The sequence below is a fragment of the Coregonus lavaretus genome (genome assembly GCF_964263955.1).
Source record: "Coregonus lavaretus genome assembly, chromosome: 17".
NCBI classification, from domain to species: Eukaryota; Metazoa; Chordata; class Actinopteri; order Salmoniformes; family Salmonidae; genus Coregonus; species Coregonus lavaretus.
Window position 1 is genome coordinate 1,506,604 of NC_140004.1, and position 16,177 is coordinate 1,522,780.

The 16,177-nt window shown below is 44.5% G+C and overlaps 1 protein-coding gene across 1 annotated transcript; it reads left to right on the top strand.

The window, feature by feature from the left end:
- Positions 1–215: 215 nt before the first annotated feature.
- Positions 216–1,970, top strand: LOC311145006 (hypermethylated in cancer 2 protein-like; the record flags this gene model as incomplete). The annotated part of the gene is made up of 1 exon (XM_084181219.1): positions 216–1,970. One exon carries the CDS (start codon positions 216–218, stop codon positions 1,968–1,970), a length of 1,755 nt encoding a protein of 584 aa, XP_084037345.1.
- Positions 1,971–16,177: the final 14,207 nt, after the last annotated feature.

A 16,177-nucleotide genomic window follows, 5' to 3' on the forward strand; every position in this document is an offset into this window, starting at 1 on the left:
TTGAGTGTATGTAAACTTCTGACCCACTGGGTTAGATTCTCTTAGTCTGTTTGTTACCCTTATCTTTGAACAGGCATTAATAGTGAAATGAATTATAATTAAATGAAGTATAAAAAGGCCTTTTTTATAACACCACTAACACACCTCTCTTGCTTGCTCTCTCTCTGCTTCAGGTGGTGCTCGTGTAGGAAGAGGGAGAGAGAAGGAAGCTGGAAATGGAACTGCCAAATCATGCCAAACAACTGCTGCTGCAACTCAACCAGCAGAGGGCCAAGGGCTTCCTGTGTGATATCATCATTGTGGTGGAGAATGCTCTGTTCCGAGCCCACAAGAACATTCTGGCAGCCAGCAGTATCTACTTCAAGTTCCTGGTCCTCCACGACAACCTCATTAACCTGGACACAGAGATGGTGAATCCCTCTGTGTTCCGACAGGTCCTGGACTTCATCTACACGGGGAAGCTCCTGTCCTCGGCGGGTCAGAGCTACAGTGCCCTCTTGACCGCAGCCAGCTACCTCCAGCTCCATGATCTCGCTGCGCTCTGCAGGAAGAAGCTCAAGCGAGGCGGCAGCAAGCCCCTGCCAGGTAAACCCTCCACCCCGGGTCTGCTCAGCCAACTACGGCACAACAACCAGTGCCTCTCGTCCTCCACCCCTGCCGCCTACAACAACTACTACACAACCCCCGCCCCCTCCGACGCAGGCCAGACGCAGCCTGGCGAAAGCCACCGGTACAAGCTCTCGGACGACAAGATGTTAATCGGGAGTCCCGCTGGAAAGAATGGGACCAGAAGGAACGGTAGTAACGGAGACCTCCCTAGCGGTGGGGAGCTAGACCTCGGGCTTGACCTGTCCAAGAAGAGCCCTCTCTTGGCAGTCACTGCAACAGACACACTCAGCCCACACAGCAACTCCCAGGAGTCCCCTCAATCTGCCTCAGTATCCACAACCAACAGTGCCTCACTGGATAATTCCACCACCACTCTGCCTGGTCTATACACCACTGGCCCAGAGTCCATGGAGCTCACACCCACCCCAAGAGCCCCCGAGGACAGCAAGGCCCAGCCCGATGCCCCACCGCCCCGCAAGAGCTCACGCCAAGTAGCCCGCAAGAAGGAGTGGCACAAGAGAGAGGCTTCTGGCCTGAAGGCTGAAGATCGTGACAGACCCCTGGTCAAAGGTGTGATCGTGGGGCCTAAAGAGGGCAGAGGCGAGGGCAGTGGGAGCAGCTTCGCCTCAGACCAGTCCTTCCAGTATAAAGAGGAGGAGGAGGGAGGGGAGAATGGGCAGGAGCACAGCGATGAGAGCAGGCAGAGTGATGGAGAGAGTGGAGGAAGAGAAGGTAGAGGAGGCGGGCACCACAGCGCCAACTATGTGTACCGGCAGGAAGGCTTTGAGCCAGCGTTCGGGGACAACCTGTATGTGTGCATCCCCTGTGGGAAGGGCTTTCCCAGCTCGGAGCAGCTCAACGCCCACGTGTACACTCACACGGAGGATGAGCTCTACATCAAAGAGGAGGGAGGGACCTTTGTGAAAGAGGAAGAGGAGGCCGAGGACCTCTCGGCCCCAGTGGCACCCACCACCTTCGGCAGCTCTGAGCCGCGGCCCTTCAAGTGCACCGTCTGCAGTAAAAGCTACAAAGACCCGCCGACCCTGAAGCTGCATGAGAATAGCCACTGGCTGACCCGACCCTTCCCCTGTAACATCTGCGGGAAGATGTTCACCCAACGAGGCACCATGACACGCCACATGCGGAGCCACCTGGGCCTAAAGCCGCTTGCATGCGATGAGTGTGGCATGCGCTTCACGCGCCAATACCGTCTGACGGAGCACATGCATGTCCACTCAGGGGAGAAGCCGTACGAATGCCATCTGTGCGGCGGAAAGTTCACCCAGCAACGCAACCTCATCAGCCACCTGAGAATGCACACTGGCATGCTCTCTTTAAAAAAAATCCTGCTCTCTTTTTAAGTCCTGCTCTCTTTAAAAAAAAAATCCCAATCTCACAACCAAACAAACGTACATTTACACTCACGGAGAAACACCAGTACAAACACACAAACTGATTCCTATACACAAACACCTGGCTTAGTGTATGTAGTGGTTGTCCAGAGGTCAGCCTGTGGCAGCAGGATGGGCTTGGAAAACAAACCTAGATGTCGATCACCTCTGGAAGTCTAGAAGGGCGGTGTACATCCTCTCTCACTCCTATTTCTCTCTCTCTCTCTCTCTCTCTAGGCACCTACGTTGGGTGTGAGGGCTTGCCCAATGGTTGTCTTGGAAATGTGACATCTTTACCTGGGAGTATTTAGGCCTTTGAGTTTTTCAAACTGATCTCTTCTGGGTATATTCAGGGTTCCCTCTATTCTACAACCTCATTTTTCAACCAAGAAGACCAACTACGTTATGCCTCCTTTTAATTTAAACAGGTCTAATCTATTCACTCTGTCAATGATGTACACTACAAAATAATAATAACCAAACAGCAGCTATGTGTCGAATGCTAAAGTGATTGAACCTTGAACTAAAAGTTCAATGTCCGAGTGAGTTGAGGTTCTGACTAACCAGGAATCAATTTCATTTACTCCAGACACGCACACTCACCTTAAAGGAAAAGTCCACTTAAAAACTAGGTTTGGTATTGTTTTCATTAGTCAACTGTTAATACAGTCCCAAATATGTTTTGAATGTCAGCAGTCAAGTTTTCAAAAAGTATAGTGTCACTTGCCGCATCATCATATGATGATGCAAAATGCATTGTGTGGCGGCCTAGGGAAGACCATCACATATAATTGTAGAGGCAAGTAAAATAGTACAGTACTAATGTGCAAACGCAAATAGTGACTGGGTAGTGTCATGTGTTGACTGCGACCTGGTGTTGTTGAAGGCCTGGATGGCAGTGGGCAAGAAGGATTAATACAGTGGCTTGCGAAAGTATTCACCCCCCTTGGCATTTTTGCAGCGCGCACAGAGTTGATCAGGCTGTTGATTGTGGCCTTTGGAATGTTGTTCCACTCCTCTTCAATGGCTGTGCGAAGTTGCTGGATATTGGCGGGAACTGGAACACCTGTCGTACACGTCGATCCAGAGCATCCCAAACATGCTCAATGGGTGACATGTCTGGTGAGTATGCAGGCCATGGAAGAACTGGGACATTTTCAACTTCCAGGAATTATGTACAGATCCTTGTGACATCGGGCCGTGCATTATCGTGCTGAAACATGAGGTGATGGCAGCGCATGAAAGGCACGACAACAGGCCTCAGGATCTCGTCACAGTATCTCTGTGCATTCAAATTGCCATCGATAAAATGCAATTGTGTTCGTTGTCAGTAGCTTATGCCTGCCCATACCATAACCCCACAGCCACCATGGGGCACTCTGTTCACAACGTTGACATCGCCCAAACGACGTCATGAGCTGTCTGCCTGGGTTCATCCATGAAGAGCACACTTCTCCAGTGTGCCAGTGGCCATGAGAGTGAGCATTTGCTCAATGAGTTTGGTTACGACGCCGAACTGCAGTCAGGTCAAGAACCTGGTGAGGACGACGAGCACATAGATGATCTTCCCTGAGACAGGTTGTGCAGAAATCCTTCGGTTGTGCAAACCCACAGCTTCATCAGGTGTCCGGGTGGCTCGTCTCAGACCACCCCCAGGCAAAGAAGCCAGATGTGGAGGTCCTGGGCTGGCATGGTTACACGTGGTCTAAGATTGTGAGGCCGGTAGGATGTATTGCCAAATTCTCTAAAATGACATTGGAGGCGGCTTATGGTAGAGAAATGAACATTTTAATTATCTGGCAACAACTCTGTTGGACATTCTTGCAGTCACACAACTACGGACCATAAAACTACGGACCGCAAAACTACAGACCACAAAACTACTGACCACAACCACACAATAACTGACCACAGCTACTGACCAGAACAACAAAACTGACCACAGCCATACAACTACTGACCACAACTACTAAACACAACCAAACAACTACTGACCACTATTGACCAGAACTACTGACCACAGCCATACAACTACTGACCACAACTACTGCCCACATCCATACAACTACTGACCACAGTCATACAACTACTGACCACAGCCATACAACTACTGACCACAACTACTGACCACAGCCATACAACTACTGACCACAGCCATACCACTACTGACCACAACTACTGACAACAGCCATACTACTACTAACCACAACTACTGACCAGTACTGACCACAACCAGACAACCTCTGACAACAAAACTCCTGACCACAACCTAACAACCTCTGACAACAAAACTCTTGACCACAGACACTGACAATCAACTACCGGCCACAACCACACAAATACTGACCACAGCTACTGACCATGTCCATATTGTAGAGACAAAGAACCTGCAGCACAACCACTGAACCACAACCACACAACCAGTGACCACAACTACTGACCACAGCCATACAACTACTGATCACAACTACTGACCACAGCCGTTCAACTATTTACCACAACTACTGACCACAACCACTGACCACAGTCATACAACTACTAACCACCACTGACCACAACCAGACAACTTCTGACAACACACAACTACTGAACCACACAACTACTGACCACACAACTACTGACCACAACCACACAATTACTGACCAGAGATACTGATCACAACCACACAACTACTGACATCCATATTGTAGGGCCCAAATAACTTGCAACACAACTACTAAACCACAACTACTGAACCACAACTACTGAACTAGTGACCACACTATTAGTGACTACACTACTAATGGCCACAGCCATACAACTATTAACCACAACTACTGACCACAACCACTGACCACAGCCACACCACTACTGACCACAGCCATACAACTACTGACCACAGCCATACAACTACTGACCACAGCCATACAACTACTGACCACAGCCATACAACTTGATCACAGCCATACAACTACTGACCACAGCCATACAACTACTGACCACAGCCTTACAACTACTAACCAGAACTACTGACCACAGCCATGCAACTACTGACCACAGCCATGCAACTACTGACCACAGCCATACAACTACTGACCACATCCATACCAGTACTGACCACAACTACTGACCACAGCCATACAACAACTGACCACAACTACTGACCACAGCCATACAACTTTTTAAAAAACAACTACTGACCACAACCACTGAACACGACACCACTACTCACCGCAGACATACAACTACTGACCACAGCATTACAACTACTGACCACAGCCTTAAAAGTACTGACCACAGCCATACAACTACTGACCACAACTACTGACCACAACAACACCACTACTCACTGCAGACATATAACTACTGACCACAGCATACAACTACTAACCACAACTACTGACCACAGCCACACTACTGACCACAACTACTGACCATAGCCATACTACTAACCACAACTACTGAACACAACTACTGAACACAACCACACAACTTTTGAACACAACTACTGACCACAACCATACAACTACTGACCACAACTACTGACCACAGCCATACATATACTGACCACAACTACTGACCACAGCCATACAACTACTGACCACAACTACTGACCACAGCCATACAATTACTGACCACAGCATACAACTACTGACCACAACTACTGACCACAGCCATACAACCTTTTAAAAAACAACTACTGACCACAACCACTGGACACAACACCACTACTGACCACAGCCATACAACTAATGACCACAGCCATACAACTACTGACCACAGCCATACAACTATTGATCACAACTACTGTCCACATCCACACTACTGACCACAACTACAGACAATAGCCATACTACTAACCACAACTACTGAACACAACTACTGAACACAACCACACAACTTTTGAACACATCTACTGACCACTATTGACCAGAACTATAGCCCAGAACCATACAACAAGTGACCACAACTACTGACCACAGCCATACAACAACTGACCACAGCCATACAACTATTGACCAAAGCCATACAACTATTGACCACAGCCATACAACTACTGACCACAGCCATACAACTACTGACCACAGCAATACAACTACTGACCACAACTACTGACCTCAGCCATACAAGTACTGACCACAACTACTGACCTCAGCCATACAACTACTGACCACAACTACTGACCACAGCCATACAACTACTGACCACAACTACTGACCGCTGCTGACCACAACTACTGACCACAGCCATACAACTACTGATCACAACTACTGACCACAGCCATACAAGTACTGACCACAACTACTGACCACAGCCATACCACTACTGACCACAACTACTGACCACTATTGACCAGAACTACTGACTATTGACCACAGCTATACAACTATTGACCACAGCCATACAACTACTGTCCACAACTACTGACCACAGCCATGCAACTACTGACCACAGCCATGCAACTACTAACCACAGCCATACAAGTACTGACCACAACTACTGACCTCAGCCATACAACTACTGACCAAAACTACTGACCACAGCCATACAACTACTGACCACAACTACTGACCACAGCCATACAACTACTGACCACTATTGTCCATAACTACTGACTACTGACCACAACTACTGACCACAGCCATACAAGTACTGACCACAACTACTGACCACAGCCATATAACTACTGACCACCATTGACCAGAACTACTGACTACTGACCACAGCCATACAACTACTGACCACAACTACTGACCACAGCCATACAACTACTGATCACAACTACTGACCACAGCCATACAAGTACTGACCACAACTATTGACTACAGCCATACAACTACTGACCACAGCCATACACCTACTGACCACAGCCATTCAACTACTGACCACAGCCATACAACTACTGACCACAGCCATACACCTACTGACCACAGCCATTCAACTACTGACCACAGCCATACAACTACTGACCACAGCCATACAACTACTAACCACAGCCATACAACTACTAACCACAACTACTGACCATAACCAGACAACTACTGACCACAACCACAGAACACAACCACACAACTACTGACCACTTTTGACCAGAACTACTGACCACAGCCATACAACTATGAACAATGTATGCACTCCCTAACTGTATGTCGCTCTGGATTAGAGCGTTTGCTAAATGACTAAAATGTAAATGTATCTACTGACCACAGCAATACAACTACTGACCACAGCCATACAACTACTGTCCACAACTACTGACCACAGCCATACAACTATTGACCACAACCACTGAACACAGCGACACCACTACTGACCACATCCATACAACTACTGACCACAGCCATACAACTACTGTCCACAACTACTGACCACAGCCATACAACTATTGACCACAACCACTGAACACAGCGACACCACTACTGACCACATCCATACAACTACTGACCACAGCCATACAACTACTGACCACAACTATTGACTACAGCCATACAACTACTGACCACAGCCATACACCTACTGACCACAGCCATTCAACTACTGACCACAGCCATACAACTACTGACCACAGCCATACAACTACTGACCACAGCCATACACCTACTGACCACAGCCATTCAACTACTGACCACAGCCATACAACTACTGACCACAGCCATACAACTACTAACCACAGCCATACAACTACTAACCACAACTACTGACCATAACCAGACAACTACTGACCACAACCACAGAACACAACCACACAACTACTGACCACTTTTGACCAGAATTACTGACCACAGCCATACAACTATGAACAATGTATGCACTCCCTAACTGTATGTCGCTCTGGATTAGAGCGTTTGCTAAATGACTAAAATGTAAATGTATCTACTGACCACAGCAATACAACTACTGACCACAGCCATACAACTACTGTCCACAACTACTGACCACAGCCATACAACTATTGACCACAACCACTGAACACAGCGACACCACTACTGACCACATCCATACAACTACTGACCACAGCCATACAACTACTGACCACAACTACCGACCACAGCCATACAACTACTACTAACCACAACTACTGACCACAGCCACACTACTGACCACAACTACTGACCATAGCCATACTACTGAACACAACTACTGAACACAACTACTGACCACTATTGACCAGAACTACTGACTACTGACCACATCCATACAACTACTGACCACAACTACTGACCACAGCCATACAGCTGCTGACCACAACTACTGACCACAGCCATACAACTACTGACAACAACTACTGACCACAGCCATACAACTACTGACCACAGCCATACAACTGCTGACCACAACTACTGACCACATCCATACAACTACTGATCGCAACTACTGACCACAGCCATACAACTACTGACAACAACTACTGACCACAGCCATCCAACTACTGACCACAGCCATCCAACTACTGACCACAACTACTGACCACAGCCATACAACTACTGTCTATAACTACTGACCACAGCCACACAACTACTTACCACAACTACTGACCACGTCCATACTGTAGGGCCCAAAGAACCTGCAACACAACCACACAACTACTGACCACAGCTACAAAGACCACCCCAACATTGACCTGTGCAGACTGGCTCAACTTACATTTCTTCAACACAGCTTTTTGCTATCATTCCTATTTCATAAACTATAAAGCTCGTCTTATCCCCATTCATTTCAATGACGGAATGCAGGCCTCAACATTCAAAACTGAAATCACTGCACAAAACTATTTGAATATTCATACTAAAACATTTTGAGAGCTTAAAAACACATATGGCTTATTGATGATATAGTACTCACTCTAGCCAACTATACTAGCCCAGTATAACCCACTATAATGACTCCACACCTACAAACCTTCCCAAAATAGGTAACTGTAAATAACAAATAGGCTATAAAACCCCTTTTACTACCATTGATTCTACTACCATTACTACTGCCGTCACTACCACTACTACTACTATTTCACAACCAAGACTACAACCAAACCACATTTACTTAAGTAAATGTCCTTTTCTAGTTATTATTTATTTATTCCACTTGCTCTAGAGCTATTAACACGAAACCAACTTCCAATTGTGCAGACTCCCCCAACAGATTGCTTGAGAAAATATTTTTTTGCGCGTTTATACTTTCTGTACTACAACAATATTTAAATGAGCTCCCAGTGCATTTCAATGGCAATAAAAGTGCCATAGACTTGCATGGGGGAAACTTGGGTGTGCCTCTCCTCCTACACCAAACCAACGTTGAGATGTTCAGACTGACCCAACTTAGATTGCTTGCATTCAGAATTTTCATACTATATATACTTTCTTAAATATAATATAATATAATATGCCATTTAGCAGACGCTTTTATCCAAAGTGACTTACAGTCATGCGTGCATACATTTTTGTGTATGGGTGGTCCCGGGGATCGAACCCACTACCTTGGCGTTACAAGCACCGTGCTCTACCAGCTGAGCTACAGAGGACCACCATACCTATAACCATTTTAAAATGTGCATGTTTGAATGAGAGTCATAGGAATACAAAGGTAGATATTCAAAATGGTCCTGCTCCTTGGCCAATTAAGCTACAAGACCAACTTTAAAACATTTAGGCTATCCTAACTTCAAATTATTAATAACATGTATTAACTATAACTATTCAAATTTTCAAAATTTGCATGACATATCTCACCAACAGTAACTCTTGAACCGTTCAAGCTAGAGACACAATCCAACTTTCACATATTCAGGCTATCCTACCTTCAAATTCAAGACTGTAACTACCAATTGGATATCACGAAATTGGGGAGAAAAGGGGGGAAAAGTAAAAAAATAAAAAATTTGATTAAAAGCGTTGTTGTAACTGTATTGGTAGACGATTCATCTACACCTATCCAATGCTTTTACATCTTTGAGGGGAGTGAATGCAGTGTGGCCAGGACTAGCAAGAAATGGGTTGCAGTTCAAAATGACATAGCTAATGAATGACAGCAAGATACCTCTCGCTTCCAACAAGTAGGATCGGATATGGATTGCTTTGCTACCTAAAATCAAAATAATTCTGAACTGATGAAATTACTGCAATGCTGTTAATATATTTTAATTACTTTCCACGTCATTTTGGAAGAAAGACTCTTTTATGAACGTTGGCTCCGGCATACGGTTACTTGTAGACAAAATGAAAAACCGACCCACTTGTATTCATAACTAGATTGTTGATTATAAATGACAACTTTATACTACTACATTACTAACTAGCTAGCTAATTATAGTCTAAACCTGCCTGATTTCATAGATCTTTTGCATGCTATCTTAAATAGGCCAAGTAAGCTGCGACACTCTCAGGTCAGGGAAGTTTGAGCAAGCGTTTTCACATTGGGCATGCTAGCTAACGTATAAAACTTGGAAATTAACTATTTTCCTTAAGTAATCATACAATATTACAATTACAATAAAGTAAAGGGTTTATCCAAAACAACCCAAAAATTGATTTTCGTTGCATTTTCGCCTTTTCCCAAAAATTAGTCGGTGCGACATCCGGCGGGTTCTCGTAGGCCGCCTCATGACGCAAAACGCATCATCCTGATGATGTGGCAAGTGACACTTTACTTCTTGAAAATCCTATATCTTGAAACGTAACTACTGACATGCAAAACATTTTGTGACTGTATCAACAGTGGACTAATGAAAAAAATACATGGTTGTTGAGTGTTATTTTCCTTTAAAGTCTCCCCTCTATAGCTGGTCTCTGAGTAAGAGAAAGAGGGGAGGTGGGGTTAGTCGTTTTGCCCGCGAAAGCTCATTCTGAGATACAAGAAGGAACGCTTGAGGTACTTGTTTTACATAAATAATTTGTAATGTTTAAACTGGAAGGTCTTCAGATGTTTATTCTTTTGGAGGGGGATATGGGGTGAGGGTGGGTCGGTTAGTTGAATGGGAAAGAGACTGGAGGGAGGGGGGTACGTGTAGGCTGAACTTCTCGTTTGGCGGTTATGTTTATTTTTTTGTCTGTGTAGCTACCTCACCTCACGAAAAAGAAAAACTTATTTCGATAGACTTTGTGACTTTGCTACCTCTGATTACTCTTACAAACTCTAGGTTGATTAGTTGAAAGTAATTACACTGCTCAAAAAAATAAAGGGAACACTTAAACAACACATCCTAGATCTGAATGAATGAAATAATCTTATTAAATACCTTTTTCTTTACATAGTTGAATGTGCTGACAACAAAATCACACAAAAATTATCAATGGAAATCAAATTGATCAACCCATGGAGGTCTGGATTTGGAGTCAACCTCAAAATTAAAGTGGAAAACCACACTACAGGCTGATCCAACTTTGATGTAATGTCCTTAAAACAAGTAAAAATGAGTCTCAGTAGTGTGTGTGGCCTCCACGTGCCTGTATGACCTCCCTACAACGCCTGGGCATGCTCCTGATAAGGTGGCGGATGGTCTCCTGAGGGATCTCCTCCCAGACCTGGACTAAAGCATCCGCCAACTCCTGGACAGTCTGTGGTGCAACGTGGAGTTGGTGGATGGAGCGAGACATGATGTCCCAGATGTGCTCAATTGGATTCAGGTCTGGGGAACGGGCTGGCCAGTCCATAGCATCAATGCCTTCCTCTTGCAGGAACTGCTGACACACTCCAGCCACATGAGGTCTAGCATTGTCTTGCATTAGGAGGAACCCAGGGCCAACTGCACCAGCATATGGTCTCACAAGGGGTCTGAGGATCTCATCTCGGTACCTAATGGCAGTCAGGCTACCTCTGGCGAGCACATGGAGGGCTGTGCGGCCCCCAAAGAAATGCCACCCCACACCATGACTGACCCACCGCCAAACCGGTCATGCCGGAGGATGTTGCAGGCAGCAGAACATTCTCCACGGCGTCTCCAGACTCTGTCACGTCTGTCACGTGCTCAGTGTGAACCTGCTTTCATCTGTGAAGAGCACATGGCGCCAGTGGCGAATTTGCCAATCTTGGTGTTCTCTGGCAAATGCCAAACGTCCTGCACGGTGTTGGGCTGTAAGCACAACCCCCACCTGTGGACGTCGGGCCCTCATACCACCATCATGGAGTCTGTTTCTGACCATTTGAGCAGACACATGCACATTTGTGGCCTGCTGGAGGTAATTTTGCAGGGCTCTGGCAGTGCTCCTCCTGCTCCTCCTTGCACAAAGGCGGAGGTAACAGTCCTGCTGCTGGGTTGTTGCCCTCCTACGGCCTCCTCCACGTCTCCTGATGTACTGGCCTGTCTCCTGGTAGCGCCTCCATGCTCTGGACACTATGCTGACAGACACAGCAAACCTTCTTGCCACAGCTCGCATTGATGTGCCATCCTGGATGAGCTGCACTACCTGAGCCACTTGTGTGGGTTGTAGACTCCGTCTCATGCTACCACTAGAGTGAAAGCACCGCCAGCATTCAAAAGTGACCAAAACATCAACCAGGAAGCATAGGAACTGAGAAGTGGTCTGTGGTCACCACCTGCAGAACCACTTCTTTATTGGGGGTGTCTTGCTAATTGCCTATAATTTCCACCTGTTGTCTATTCCATTTGCACAACAGCATGTGACATGTATTGTCAATCAGTGTTGCTTCCTAAGTGGACAGTTTGATTTCACAGAAGTGTGATTGACTTGGAGTTACATTGTGTTGTTTAAGTGTTCCCTTTACTTTTTTGAGCAGTGTAGTTGTATGAAGTGTGTAGATTACAGTAACTTTTCAACTAATGCTTTAACCTGCCCATCTCTCAACACAGGTTTTTAATGCTTTTTCGATTTTTACATGTTAACATTATTTTAACTGTCGTTTTTACTTCTTGTCATAGTTTTGCAGGTGCTCTTCTCAACGAACGGGCCCCCACCTCACAATGTATCTTCTTGCCTGGAGCAAATTGTGGTTAGTGAGTTTAGATGCACAGTGTTCCAAAGGTCTAATGAATGTCAAGGCGAACAGAGCTGACTAACACATTTTCATAACCAAAGTTATAATAAATATGTACTTAAGATATATAGCATACTAAATTATTTCACTTTTGATTTTGATTTTACTGTATAAAAAATATATATATAATTCAGGATGGAATTCTACGTCCAGACAAATGGAATTCAGTTGTGCTGGACTATTGACCAATGACTCTTGTGACTGCGGAGAGTTTCTGTGTGGTTTGCAAGGAAAGCTTGTGCTGATTGGTGGGCTGGTATTAATGCAAACTTTAAATGTAAAGTTTATAATGTTCCCTGAACGTTTAGTTTTTGTTTGTAACAAGGGTCCTTCTCATCACTTTATATTTCCCTCACCTAAAATCAGGACTTGATTACATTTTATGTGTTCTGTTCAGACCTCAAAAATAGGAAAAAGAAGATAGACATTTTAATAATCCAAATTTGAATGTTAAGTTCTAAGTTTGCTTGTTAGTTTGAGCCAGATTGAAAGCTTGTATTGGAAGGGAGAGGCAAGGATGCACTGGACAGCTAGATTCTTCTTTCACCCACAACATCAATTTCTCTCGATTGTTTTCATTCACTCATACCACTTGGTTGTGAAAATGCCCAAAATTGCCTCCCATATGGGTAATTCTAATTAAATATGTATTAATTACCATACTACTACAATTGGTAAACACTAAAACAAGAGGGATGCATTTCCCTCTACTCAAATCATTCTCCAGTGTGTGCTGGCTCTTAAGGTACACTATGGCAAAGGTCAACCGTCAATGCAAGTGTTTGGTATAGGCATTCCTCTTATGTTGGTTTTACCTGTCTTTTTTACATTTATATTCCTCCTTCATCCTTCATGTTTGGTCTGTGAAATGTGTTGTCATCATATAGGGATGCAGCTGCAGTCATACAAGCATTGCTATCGTTTCAAGGTACCTGTGTCTTGGACTCAGAGATGTTACTTTTAAAACGTTTGTCTTGCTGTTCTCACTGAGGTAAAAGCAGTTACTGCTGAGTGATTGCATGGTACATTTGTGTATTTTTAACACTCCCCCCGTGTTAATTCATTGTTTCCCTGTGACCTCTTCTTACTTATTTGGGAGTCCACAATGCATTGCCTTCAAACGCTATTGTTCTTGTCAGCACTTAAGCAGTACAGGGTAATGTCTGTGACGCGCAAAAGGTGTTTTTGTACAGCAAGATCTCTAGGCATCTCTGCAAACACTGCAGCTGCAGTCAAACAAGTGTTTGTTCGCTCTGCGAAAAGACAAAATATGAACTCGAACTGTGACACTACTACTACTACTACTACTACTACTACTACTACTACTACTACTACTACTACTACTACTACTACTACTACTACTACAACTACTACTCATACTTCAGGGATTGTTCTGCATCTATGAATGTAGGACTCTCAGCTACATTTGTAAGACATAGTATTGTATACATTTCTCTATTTTTAAAAACCAGGCAAACTCTACCCTCCATTCTACAGTCACTTGATAATAAGATGGATGACCTCCAATCGACCGGTGTGCTGACTCAAGCGCGGAGGCAGTGTCGTCCCATTGTTCACCCGTCTTGGAATACCTGATTGGCAAATGTCGACCCTTCTATCTCCCGAGGGAGTTTTCAGCTGTTATCGTGACTGTTGTATACTGTACATTCCACCTCAGGACAAGAAATATAACAAGCTGGCACTGTACAAGGCTATAAACAAGCAGGAAAACTTACATCCTGAGGCTGCTTTTCTGGTTGCCGGCGATTTTAATTCTGCGTCATTAGGACACTTGATGCCTAACTTCCATCAACACGTCGCCGTCGCCACTAGGGGCGATAAAGTCCTAGAACACAGTTATTCTACCCACAAGTAGGGCTGTTACGGTGACTGGATTACCGCCACACCGGCGGTCACGCATCATGATGGCAGTCAAATTCCATGTGACCGTTTAGTCACGGTAATTAGGCTTCTCCATGCTCTGATGCTGCTGATGGTCATTAGTAGCCTAGCCAACTTGTTAACTGTCTGGTAATCAGGACTCGATTGTCCCTCTAATCCCTGACATCAATGCAAACGTAATTGAAAATCTAATCAAACACTTCACGAGAGCCCATGAGCTCATGTTGTGCAACATTTCTATAGGCTATGCAATTGCGTGAGAAAACAGAGTGATGGCCTCTATTAAAAAGAGGATCCCATCAGCTTTCTATAGGCTTACTATATTTATTTCTCAACTTTTTTAATATTCAGCACATTGCTTCTCTTTACAACAGGAGTATAGCCTACCTGGCTGGCATGTATTTTTTTCCTGCTGCCCCTGTTTCGAGACCGGTGCATGATAATGGTCCATTCTAAATCAAAACAAATTTCACACATAAATTATTTGGTATATGTAAAGACAAGATTAAATCAAGAATAGTGTGATGGGGTGACAATATTAGCCTATCACTTGTGAATGATGCCCAGCTTAAGGCAAGAAACAGTGCATGATTTCTTTTGCGACTTCTTAAAATCGTCGTCACAGACGTCATGTAGCCTACCCCATAGGCCTACAGTATATGTTTTGATAAGGTTTGTTTCACAAAAATTGCCAAATAACTTCTTAAAATGAAGCACCTTAATCTGCTTTATAAATTGTGTAGAGCCTAACTGGCATAAAAACACTGCGCATGGGTTTCAAGTTTGGGGAAAATAAAGGTGCATTTTTATGATGAAAATTATATTAAAAGCATTACATTTGTGGTCACTTTTGAGAATGGTGTTTTCCTGCTAATGGAACATTTGCGCTTATAGCTTACTGCCGTGTGCGCATTGCTGAGCTTATAATGTGAAGAAATAGCCTATTAGTTTATCAACATTTTAAGCTAAACGTTCTCATCTGTTACATCAGGCTCATTCCTTAAAACAGTTTTTTTGATACTAGTGGTTGTATTAATTTGGGATCTATCGCATCCCACAACTGTCCCTGACTATGTTTGGAATATTTATTTTTCGCACAGAATAGAATAGGTCAACTTTTGTACTATGGGGGATAGTAGATTGACATAGGCTTGTGCTTTTGCTGTTCGTTAGGCCTACTCATTTTGTTGGTTGACGAAAAGTAAATGTGGACAGTTCTTCCAATATCTTCAATATGCGCCTCGGCATTGGATGAGGACGCGCGCACTTGCGTCCCCGATGTGTCTGTCTTCACTTGTAGCCTGTGA